The 11,787-nt window shown below is 49.1% G+C and overlaps 1 protein-coding gene across 1 annotated transcript; it reads right to left on the minus strand.

The window, feature by feature from the left end:
- Positions 1 to 376: 376 nt before the first annotated feature.
- LOC142047938 (uncharacterized) lies at positions 377 to 1,948 on the minus strand. Its single transcript, XM_075073676.1, has 2 exons — positions 1,558 to 1,948; positions 377 to 912 (listed from the first exon to the last, which is right to left on the minus strand). The coding sequence occupies exons 1-2, from the start codon at positions 1,925 to 1,927 to the stop codon at positions 665 to 667; spliced, it is 618 nt and encodes a 205-aa protein (XP_074929777.1). The 5' UTR covers positions 1,928 to 1,948; the 3' UTR covers positions 377 to 664.
- Between the last annotated feature and the right edge of the window lie 9,839 nt (positions 1,949 to 11,787).

An 11,787-nucleotide genomic window follows, 5' to 3' on the forward strand; every position in this document is an offset into this window, starting at 1 on the left:
GGCATGGACCTCCGAGGTTCAATGCCTGGAGGCTGAATTTGCACTGCCAGAGAGCAGGGCTATTAGAGGGGCCCAGCACAGGGTTGCAAGGATTAGGGATGTCTTGAGGGAGCAATTTGAGGCTGAAAACCAACAGTAATGTTTGATGTCCTGCACGGGAGTGAAGTGCAGTGGTTACAATGTTAGTAGGAATCTGTGTTTGCTAAGCTGATTTGCAGTGACTGTTTCTTTCCTGAGCTAAGGTATCTTTGACTTTCTGCAATAATAAAGACTGTTGTCAAAGCGAAAAAATCTATTTACTGAAAAGAAAATTCATTTACTGAGAGAAACACAACTGTTTGGGAATCAGAAAGGGCAGGGGGTGGGGGTGGGGAAGGGTACAGTCACAGATTTGCGTATGTCCTGTCTGGAGTGCTGGGCAACGAGTGCTGCACTTCAGGATGGCTATACTGCATGGTGATGGGGGTTGAGTGCAGAGGGTAAAGGTCGTAGTTCTCAGGGCTGGTTGGTGAACATACAGGTGTTGGAGGCAGCTGGTGGTGGTAAGAACCCGGATGCTGGGGAAGGGGTGTTGGAGCTGACATGGGGGCACAAGGGAAAGAGCTCTGGGACAAGGGCTGCGGGGGGGGGGGCGGTAGTGCTCCGCCTGCATGGCTGCGAGCGCCTAGATAGAGTCCGCTTGGCGCTCCAGGATGCTTATCAGCCGCTCTGTGCTTTGCTTCCAGTGCGCTGCGTTTTCCTTGCAGATCCTGATTTTGCTCTCCCTCCACTCCTGCGCTTTTTGATTCTCTATGAGAGATTGATGCATCACTTTGTGCACCATGTCGTCTTTGCTTTTTCGCAGTCTCTTCCTAAGTTTTTGCTGTCTCTCAGCTGGTGATAACACGGACAGCCGAGATCTCAAGGTTGCATCTGTAAAGGCAAAATGCAACACTTAACAGAGGCAGCATTGTTTATACCAGACAGAATAACGATTCCCCTGCACTTAAGGAGGACACACACAGTCTTCACAATAGCATAATTTTCCCATCCCAAAGAGAGGGCATATAACCCACGGGAGCCCCGAAATGGTGAGTAAGGGCCCTGATTGTTTCAGGGCTGTATTGTCCTCTGGGTTTCTGTGCCTTGGGGAGAGCCAACAGCTGCAGGGGGCACCTACATTGAACACTGTCCCAACATTTTCCACAGGAGTTTATCCTGGAAGATATCTCGCTGCTGAGGGTGACCTGGGAAGCAAGTGAGGGTCTTCTACTGCAATGCGGCTTCCGCCCTAGCCCATATGCAGCTTGCCTGTGTGCAGCAATGGTCCCCCCCACCCCTTGTGGCACAGTGGCACGGACACGTTAGCCTGACTGGGACAAGGACAATGGTGGCTCTCCCAATAAACCTGCGCAAGCGCATTGCCCACATTCTGGATGAGACTTTCGAAGAGATTACCGAGGCCGATTACCGCAATGTGATAGAGCACATCAATGCACTATTCTGCATCTAGGCATGCATGCAGCCCTAACCCTCGTCTCCCGAAAAATCTCCTTCCTGAAGATAAAAGCCGCTTACCGGGAACCTGCTCTTCTGTTTGTCCTCCACCAAGTACCAGCTGCTGCGACTGGCTACCTTCCTCCTGGCTTGAGAAGAGCTCCTGGCTGCATGCCTCCTGGGACTCTGGGGTGTCTCCCCCCGCCCCAGCACCCTCACTCCCGCTTTCCTCCTCCTTCTCCTCCCCCTGCTCTGAAGTGTCCATTGTGGTGCTTGGCTTGGTGGTGGGGTCACCCCCAAGTATCATGTTCAGCTCTTTGTAGAAACGGCAGGTCGTGGGGGCAGCACCGGAGCAGCGGTTTGCCTCATGGACTTTGCAGTAGGCACTCTGCAGCTCCTTCACTTTAACCTTGCACTGCAGTGCGTCCCAGTCATGGCCCCTTTCCATCATGGCCCTTGATATCTGCCCAAAGGTATCATAATTCCTACGGCTGGAGCTCAGCTGGAACTTGACAACTTCCTCCCCACAAACACTGATGAGGTTGAGCAACTCGCCATTACTCCATGCTGGGGCTCGTTTGGCGCATGGAGGCATGGTCACCTGGAAAGGTTTGCTGATAGCACTCCACACCTGGCTGAGCAAACAGGAAGGGGATTTTTAAAATTCCCGGGGAATTTAAAGGGCGGGTCTGACGGTTGGTCACCTGAGACCAGGGCAGTAGAGTTTGAACTGATGAGCAGAGTGGCTAGAACAGGCATTGTGGTATACTGCCGAATACTTCTGGAGGCCAATCAGAGCGCATTGGGCGGCCACACTGGTGCCGCAGCGCAGCAGCAGCAGCAGCGCAATACTCTTTATTCCTCTTGGGGAGGTGGAGTACAAGCAGCACTGCAACTGCGGAGATACAGCACTGTATGTGCTTTGCCAATGTGGACGGGGAGTGAGTTACAGCACTGTTGGTGGCTTTATTGCGCTGTAACTCTCAAGTGTAGCCAAGGCCTAAGGATGGAGATTCCACCACCTCCCTAAGGGACCCATTCCAGTGCTTCACCACCCTCCTAGTGAAATAGTGTTTCCTAATATCCGACCTAGACCTGCCCTACTGCAACTTGAGACCATTGCTTCCTGTTCTCTCATCTGCCGCCCCTGAGAACAGCCGAGCTCCATCCTCTTTGGAACCCCCCTTCAGGTAGCTGAGGGCTGCTATCAAATCCCCCCTCATTCTTCTCTTCTGCAGACTAAATAATCCCAGTTCCCTCAGCCTCTCCTCGTAAGTCATATGCCTCTGTAGTGTCTTGTGTCTGAATTATTGTCTAGTCATCTCTGCTGTCTTGGGGTAGGGGACGAAACGTGGTTCCGCTACATCCTGTTCACAACGTGGCGTGTGCCCTGTCAATGCACCACAAATACACCTATCTTCCCTTCACGGCTACATGGGCCTGCAGTTAATGTCTGTTTCCCGAGCCCAGTAAAATATTAGGGAGGATTTTAATCTGAATTCGAAAGGGAAGGGTGCTCTGGGAAGTCTGGGTCCTCTTGTGGTACAGGGGAATACACTCACCCCATCCTTCCCTTACCAAAGCACCCAGTAACTTCAGAATGCTAGACACCCCACATGGTACCAGGCTAGAACAACCTTGGAGGCTGAAGGCTGTTAGCCCTAGAATGGGTGCAGCATGGACAGTGGCCGGGCAAGCATCTTGTGCACTCTGCCTCTGCTAATGCACCATAAATCTGACCTGGAAGGAGCATATCTAGGCATCACAAGGGAATTCAGTTGTTTTGACCCAGTCACTCTACTGACAGATGGTCAGCAAGGCTAGTGGTGAAGATGGCTTTTGTGCTGTGGATTACAGCTGCTTTCTCAATGGAAAGCACGTTGTCATGGTGCAAGACCCCATTGGGCGAGACACACAAACACTGAACACAAAGATGGTTCATCCCACTTTCAGTTAATACTGGTGACAGGCCAGGGCTGACCTAGCAAAGGAAAGCTCTTGATCCCATTGTCAGCACCTCACCACTTCTCTTAGGTTTGGGTGTCCCCTCCCTTTGCATCCTTCAGTCTCTGGCTTGTCTGCTGGCAGCTGTTACTGAGCCTGGAAAGTGAAACTGAAAAAAAACATAGAAGCTTCATAGATTACAGTGGACCAGCCCTTATCAGATGCTGGCTCTTTGCAATAAAGCTGTGATAACGATAGACTTGAGCCTTGCACCCTGAGTGCTGCAGACCTCTGAGGAAAATCTACCCCAGATGAGAAGCTGTGAAAAATGTGATATTCTGTCATGAAGAACCAGGATTCGCACCATCTTTAAATATGTTCTGCTTTTGTGATTTCTCTCTCTCCTCAGGAGTGAAGGGTGTCGTGGAAAAACATGTGCAATCATTCAAAAACCTTATCTAGCAGGCATTTTTCTTTGCTGCTATTTAATGATCTTTGTGACATTCATTTGTAGTAATGGTCATAAATGCAATTTCCCAAATTCAGCACCATGAAAGTGGCTGCCTCCCTTTAAATTTAAAAAGCTCTAACCAGCTAGTTTGGCAGGGAGAATGTCAACACCAGATATCTGTGGGCGTGTGCTGCTTTAGATTTCTTTTCTTCCACTTAGGTTAAGCACTTCATAGGCTATTTAGTCTATGAGCCAGAGCAGCCCAAGGGAGTAAAATGCCACCTGGGAGTAAATGCATACTTCTCATGGGCACCTAGCCTGCAAAAATCAGACTCTGCCAGCTATCTGCATAGCGTTTCGTTCTGGAAATGGCTGGTTACCCAACAAGGAACCCTTAGTATCTGAAGTATTTCATTCATAGGATAGCTAATGTGAGGCCAATTTTTAAAAAGGGTTCCAGAGGTGATCCTTGCAATTACACGCCTGTAAACCTGACTTCTGTACTGGGCAAACTGGTTGAAACTATAATAAAGAACAATATTGTCAGACATATAGATGAATGTAATTTGTTGAGGAGGAGTCAATGTGGTTTTATTAAAGGGAAATCATGCCTAACCAGTCTACTAGAATTCTTTGAGAGGGTCAACAAGCATGTGGCCCAAGGGGACCCAGTGGATATAGTGTACTCTAGATTTTCAGAAAGCCTTTGACAAGGTCCCTCACCAAAGGCTCTTATGCAAAGTAAACTGCCACAGGATAAGAGGGAAGGTGCTCTCATGGATCAATAACTGGTTAAAAGATAAAAAACAAAGGGTAGGTATAAATGGTCAATTTTCAGAATGGAGAGAGGTAAATAGTGGTATCCCCCAGGGGTCTGTTCTGGGACCAGTCCTATTCAACATTATTCATAAATGATCTGGGAAAAGGGGTAAACAGTGATATGGCAAAATGTGCAGATGATAAAAAATTACTAAAGATAGTTAAGACCCAGGCAGACTGTGAAGACTGTGAGGAGCTACAAAAGGTACATTTGTACATTTATACAAAGAGGATGACCACACTCAGTAGATTATAAACTTTGTAATGACACCTTACAAGAGACCTTTGGCATGAAGCACCTTCCAGTTACATTATATTCCCACTCATTAGCATATTTTCATAAAATCATAGAGTGCAACATCACAACACCCCATAGGCGATTGTATTGGTTATGATGCAATCTGTCCCTGCTATCTGTGCCACTGGGCTGACTACCCCCATCACTGACTGTACCGGTTACACTGCTAGCTAGCCCCACTTTCTGCCATCACCGGACTGACTGACTATATCCATCAGTGACTGTATCAGTTACTCTGATACCTGTCCCCATCATCTGCCACTTCTGGGCTGACTGCACCCATCAGCGACTGTGCCAGTTATGCTGCTACCTGTTTTTCATAGACACTGTCCTTTCTCTGCTTAGACGGGCAGGCTTCCTTGACGCAGCTGAAGGAAGCGCATGTTGTGGCAGCACTTGACCTAACCCGGCCTGGGGAGCAGGGGCAGCTCTAGGCACCAGCAAAGCAAGCAGGTGCTTGGGGCAGCCCATTTGCAGGGGCGGCAGCTGGCAGAGATCGAGCCTGGGAGCTGAGAACCAACAGGGGGCCCTGGGAGCTGTAGTTCCTTGGATAGCTCCCTGCCTGTAGAGCCAGACCCTGGAGCAGGGAAAGAACTACATTTCCCAGCATTCCTTTGGCCATTATCAACAGGAAAGGGAGGGGGAGGGAGTATTGTAGCTGAAACCTCATGCTGCAGTTTGCTGTGAATGGAGAGCTCACTGCTAGAGCGGGGTGACACTGTGAATGGGGAACAAGAAGACGGGTTTGGGCTTTGCAGGTTCCTCTTAACGGAGCAAGCATCATATAGATCACTGTGTATATGAACGGCGGAGAAGTCAAACTTTTAAAGCCTTACTTACCATCGCCGCGTGGATGTAGGGTGGCCGTACCTGCATCTGTGTGTGTGCCACGCCAGTCACGCAGACACTGAATATTTAAACGATACAAAAGCGACCTTGTATAGAGATCACATGTGCTCTGTAAGGTGGATAGTGTTCTTGTGAAAGAGTACTATCATTGCTCTGTAAAGGTATCTTTCCACATACTTATCACCCTGGTTTGCCTCCCCATGCAGCTGCACATTTCTCTGCAGTCCTTACGCCATCAGAGGGCGTGCTCTGATACGGCGGAAGGAAGAAGACGCGAGATGAAATGTTCACAGAAATTATTGAAGTAACACGCAATGAGAGGGATAAACAGAATGATTGGAAGGATGTGGTAGCAAACTACAGGAAAGATGCCAGTGAACGATCTGAGAGGGCTAGGCAGGAAGACCAGTGTTGGAGAGATGCAACGCTGGATCGCTGCGTGCTCAAACTGATATCCTCCAGCGCATGGTGGATCTTCAGGAAGAGCAGCGCAGTAGCAGAGTGCCGCTGCAGCCCCTGTATAACCTCCCTGCAAGCCCACGTCCCTATCTCCCTCACCCAGACGTGTAAGAACGCGTGGGGAAGGCTTTCTGCACCCGCCTACTCCTCCACCCCCCTGGAGAGTTCAAGTAAAAGGCTGTAATACGCTACAATGTGCTTAATGGCCTTTCCCTTCCCTCCTTCCAAAGCACAGCAGCCAGGGATACCTTCCTAATTCTCTGCCTTTTTTTATAGTTCTTGTAATACAGAATACATCGAAAGGGGGAGGGTGGGTTGCTTACAGGGAAAGTAGTAAGGAAAACACATGATTTTAACAGATGCATAATTACTTTAATGAATAATAAATGATTTTAACGAGACTGAATTTATTTCCTTCGCCAACCTGTAATCAAAAGGGGAGGGTGGGTTGCTTACACTGGAATAAGTCCATCAAGTGCGAGGGTTCATCAAGGGGAAGCAAAGAGAGTCACACCGTACCTGGGCCGTGCTGAAACTCGTTTTCAAGGCTTCTCTGATGCGCAGCACCTCCAGGTGTGCTCTTCTAATCGCCCTGGTCTCTGGCGGCTCGTACTCAGCGGCAGGTGATTTGCCTCAGCCTCCCCCAGCCATAAATGCCTGCCCTTAGTCTCACAAGATTGTGGAGCACACAGCAAGCAGCAATAGCAAGCGGGACATTGGTTTGGCTGAGGTCTGAGCGAGTAAGTAATGATCGGAGCGACCCTTTTTAAACGGCCAAATGCACATTCTACCACCATCCGGCACTTGCTCAGCCTGTAGTTGACAGCTCCTGACCACTGTCCAGCTGCCTGTGTATGGCTTCATGAGCCATGGCATCAATGGGTAGGCTGGGTCACCAAGGATAACTACAGGCATTTCCACATCCCCAACGGTATTTTCTGGTCTGGGAGTAATTCCCTTGCTGCAGCCGTTTAAACAGACTAGTGCTCCTGAAGACGCGAGCGTCATGAACCCTTCCTGGCCATCCCACGTGGATGTGGGTGAAACGTTCCTTGTGGTCCACCAGTGCTTGCAGCACCATTGAAAGTACCCCTTGCGGTTTACATACGGGGGCCCTGGCGCTCTGGGCAATGATAGGGATATGGGTTCCATCTATGGCCCACCACAGTTCGGAACAACCATTGCAGCAAAGCCATCCAGTATCCCTCTGCACGTTTCCCAGAGTCACAACCTTTCGTAGCAGCAGCTTAATGATTGCTTTGGCTACTTGCATACTGCAGCCCCCACAGTAGATTTGCCCACTCCAAATGATTTCCGACTGACGGTAGCTGTCTGGCGTTGCAAGCTTCCAGAGGGCTATTGCCACTCACTTCTCCACTGTGAGGGCTGCTCTCCTAGTTTGTATTATGGCGTTTCAGGGAGGAAAGCATGTCACAAAGTTCTAAGAAAGTGCTCTTACGCATCGAAAGTTTCGCAGCCACTGCGAATGCATCCCACACCATCAAAACAATGCGTCACCACAGTCTGTGCTTGTTTCCTGTGCCCAAATCGGCGTTCAATGGGTAGAAATGCCCGTTAATAGCAGTAGCTCCAAAACGCTGGGGCCAGCGGTTATGGAGAATTCTGCCTCCATCGTCATCGCTGTCCTCGCGCTCAGCAATAGCTGCCTCCTCCTCTCCTCCTGCCTTTGCAGTTCATTGTTCAGTATAGTCAGTGAGAGTACGCAAGGTGTGACAACGGTCAGCGATACCGTTTGTGCTCAGTGTCATGATTGCTGTGCTATGGCATTTGCTCAATGCACTCCGGGAAAAGGCGCCAAGGGTTGTCTGCTGCCTTCACAAAGGGAGGGGTGAGGCTGTACCCAGCACCACCTGGGCAAGTTTTCTGCCCCATCAGGCACTGTGCTCTCAACCCGGAAGTAGGAACTATGGGATAGCTGAGGAACAGCTACCCATGCACCACCGGCTCCTGAAATCGATGGTAGCTTTGGACCATGGACGCAAACAATCGATTTCGTGATCCCACTGTGGACGCGCTAAACTGATTTTATTAGATCTGTTTTGTAATATCGGTTTAAGCTAATTCGAAATAATCGTGCAGTGTAGACGTACCCTCAGAGGCCAGCACAGGACAGTGACACTGGCATAGGTGGCGTGTGAATGTCCCCATCGGAGAGGCTAGCCCCTGGTCCTGCCCCTTCCACCTGAGGTCCCTCCCCTCCCCTGCCCCTTCTACCCCCGCGACCTGCCAGAGTCCTGAGCCCTTTCTCTGCCCACTGCAGCCGGAGAAGCCCCAGCCAAACCTCCCTGATCCCTGGGCTGCCCACCTGGCCTTGAGCTGCCCCCTGGCCCAAGTTAACCCGGGCTGGCTGGCCGAGCCCCAGCGACAGGCTGCCAGCTCGAGCTGAGCCCCCCTCCTGCTTTGAAGGAGAGGGGAAGCCAGGGTGGGGCTTTGTGCCAGGCCCTGGGCAGGGCTACATCCTGAGTTGAGAGGGGCTTAGCCTCCCCTGGCGTATGATACCCACCGCCCAGGGGCACTGGGCCATCAGGTGGTATGCCATCTTCTGCCACTGGCAATGCCCCAGGCACGGCAGAGCACAGCGATCCATTCTGCTCTGTGAGCCCAGCTCCCTAGGGACAGCTCCAGGCACCTGCTGAAGTGACTCTCCAGCGTAGCTCTTCAATGTTACGAAGGGAGAGCTGCAAATCACTGTGGCTGTGGGCGGGTGGCTCATCTTCTCCCTTCAGGCGGAGGCAGACACACACTCCTTGGTAGAGCCGCACCTGCTCTGGGGCTGTTTGTGCTGGGACTTGTCCCGGGCTTGCAAAAGGCCTTCGGTCCCTCCCCTCCCTGGAAGAAGCAGCTCCCGGCTTCCAGTCTCTGTCGTGGGAACTCAGCTGCTGAGGAAGTGGGAATGGACAGGCAGGAGGGTCCCATCCGTGGCCCCTCGCCCCCTGCTCAGGGAGCTGTTAGGCCTTTAGCACCCCATTAAAGGAAGGTCTCTGAATGGCTCTGAAGCCAGCTGTTATTCCCGACTCCCCAGGCACAGCTGTACTGGGCAGGGTGGGTCCTATTGTGCTCTAGCAACAATGGGGCCTCTTTCTCCGTTCTTGTTTGTACACAGTGCACCCTCTCTGTGCCTCTCTCCAGCAGCACGTTGCCAAGGGAATGCCGCGTGGCTAGCCAGGGACCAGCAGACACAAGTAACTGGAAGCCAGGAAGAGCCCATAGCTCTCTACTGCTGGGAGCTGTAGAGTAACCTGGGGGCTTACCCGCTCAGAGCAAGGTCAGGTGAATGTCCAAGTAGCTTCCAACCAGCTGTGAATAAAGGGGTCCCAGGGTTAACAAGGCCCCTTTCTGTGACCCTGGGCAAGTCAGGTGGTCTCACGTTAAGGCCTCCATGAGCCCAGATCAAGAAGCAAGAGCCTCATTAGCAAACAGGAGGCTGCTGCTGGGCGAGGGTGTCAGTCTGGGGGGACACATGCAATCACTAGTAAAACATCCTAGGAGGGGTTGAAAAATAACAGCCACTTTCTAACGCACCAAGTCTTGCAACTAGCTCAGAGCAATTATTTTTCAGAACTAATGCTGAAGGATAAAGGCAAGCAATTGCAGAACACAAAAATAACACTTGCCAATGTCCAAGTGATCAAGACCTTATTTTACTGGTTACGGGGAAGCAGAATATGGTCCTGACCAGTTAGACATACACGTGTGTGTGTGTGTGTGTGTGTGCGTGTGTGTGTGTATATATATACACACTTGGTGCTTTAAAAAGGCCAATATCCTGAAGCTGAAAACAATTATGAGTAGGAAGAAAACTTTAGCACAGGAATGTGGCTGATAATTGGAACTTTTTAAAGAATATTTTAGTAGATGTCCCCAAGCCCCTACTATGTTGCAGTCCTCAAAGAAGCCTTCTGTGAGTAAAAACTAGGGCTGTCAAGCAATTACAAAAATTAACCATGATTAATCACGCAATTAAAAAAATTAATTACACTTTATTGCGTGATTAATCATGCTGTTAAACAATAATGGAATATCATTTATTTAACTATTGTTGGATGTTTTCTACATTTTCAAACATATTGATTTCAATTACAACACAGAATACGAAGTGTACAGTGCTCGCTTTATATTTATTTTTGATTATATATATTTTCATTGTAAAAAAACCGAAAAAAAGTATATTTCAATTACTACACCTTATACAAGTACAGTAGTTCAATCTCTTTGTCATGAAAGTTGAACTTACAAATGTAGAATTATGTGCACAAAAAACCTGCATTCAAAAATAAAACAATGTAAAATTTTAAAGCCTACAAGTCCACTCAGTCCTACTTCTTGTTCAGTCAATCACTCAGACAAGTTTGTTTTCATTTGCAGGAGATAATTCTGCCCACTTCTTGTTTACAATATCACCTGAAAGTGAGAACAGCCATTTGCATGGCATTATTATAGCTGGTGTAGCAAGATATTTACGTGCCAGATGTGCTAATGATTCATATGTCTCTTCATGCTTCAACCATCATTCCAGGGGACATGTGTCCTTGTCCGTACTGATGATGGGTCTGCTTGATAACAATCCAAAGCAGTGTGAACCAACCATTTTCATTTTCATCATCTGAGTCAAATGCCACCAGCAGAAGGTTGAGTTTCTTTTTTGGTGGTTCGGGTTCTATAGTTTCCACATCAGAGTGTTGCTATTTTAAGACATCTGAAACATGCTCCACACCTTGTCCTCTCAGATTTTGAAGGCACTTCAGATTCTTAAACTTTGGGTCGAGTGCTGCAGCTATCTTTAGAAATCTCACATTGGTACCTTCTTTGTGTTTTGTCAAATCTGCCTTGAAAGTGTTCTTAAAATGAACAACATGGGCTGGGTCATCATTGAGACTGCTATAACATGAAATATATGGCAATGTGGGTAAAACAGAGCAGGGGACATACAATTCTCCCCTAAGGAGTTCAATCAAAAATGTAATGAATGCATTTTTGACCTCTAGGAGTGTGTATGACTGAAAGGTGCAAAGGAGACAAGTGGGTGGGGTTGGGGGGAAGAAGCAAAGAAGGGACACAGGCACAAATCTATCCATGTAGGTTTGAAGAGCCAGAAATATCTTGGAATACATCTAGCTAGAGTCGAGAGGATGCCCTGCAGCTCTAGCGGGATTGTAGAGGAAAATAAGGCAATCGGTGTACAGTAGCGGATCAAGGAGGTAGAAATTGGGAGCTTAACACACAGAGGCCCTTGATGGGGAACATTTGGTGATGCATAGAGTTCTCTGTCGCTAACAGAGTGTTGGCACTGAAGGATAATAAGGTTACGTTTGGTGGGAAAGAGGACAGTGAGGAGAATACATACATAGGCTGGGTCCAATCAAGTCTCTGATAGGATGAGTACGGGAGTCGGTGGCAGGATTATTTATGCTGGGGAAATGGAGGGTAAAATGTAGACTTGAATGTGAACTAGCATGCCATCTGGATAGAA

This window comes from Chelonoidis abingdonii, chromosome 19 (assembly GCF_003597395.2).
Source record: "Chelonoidis abingdonii isolate Lonesome George chromosome 19, CheloAbing_2.0, whole genome shotgun sequence".
Taxonomy (NCBI): Eukaryota; Metazoa; Chordata; order Testudines; family Testudinidae; genus Chelonoidis; species Chelonoidis abingdonii.

Excerpts from the sequence above, each read along its gene's own strand:
- LOC142047938 (XM_075073676.1), bottom strand. The coding sequence starts at position 1,927 with ATGATGGAAAGGGGCCATGACTGGGACGCACTGCAGTGCAAGGTTAAA. Across the intron at positions 913-1,557 it reads AACAGAAGAGCAGGTTCCCG|ATGCAACCTTGAGATCTCGG; the intron begins GTAAGCGGCTTT and ends TTGCCTTTACAG.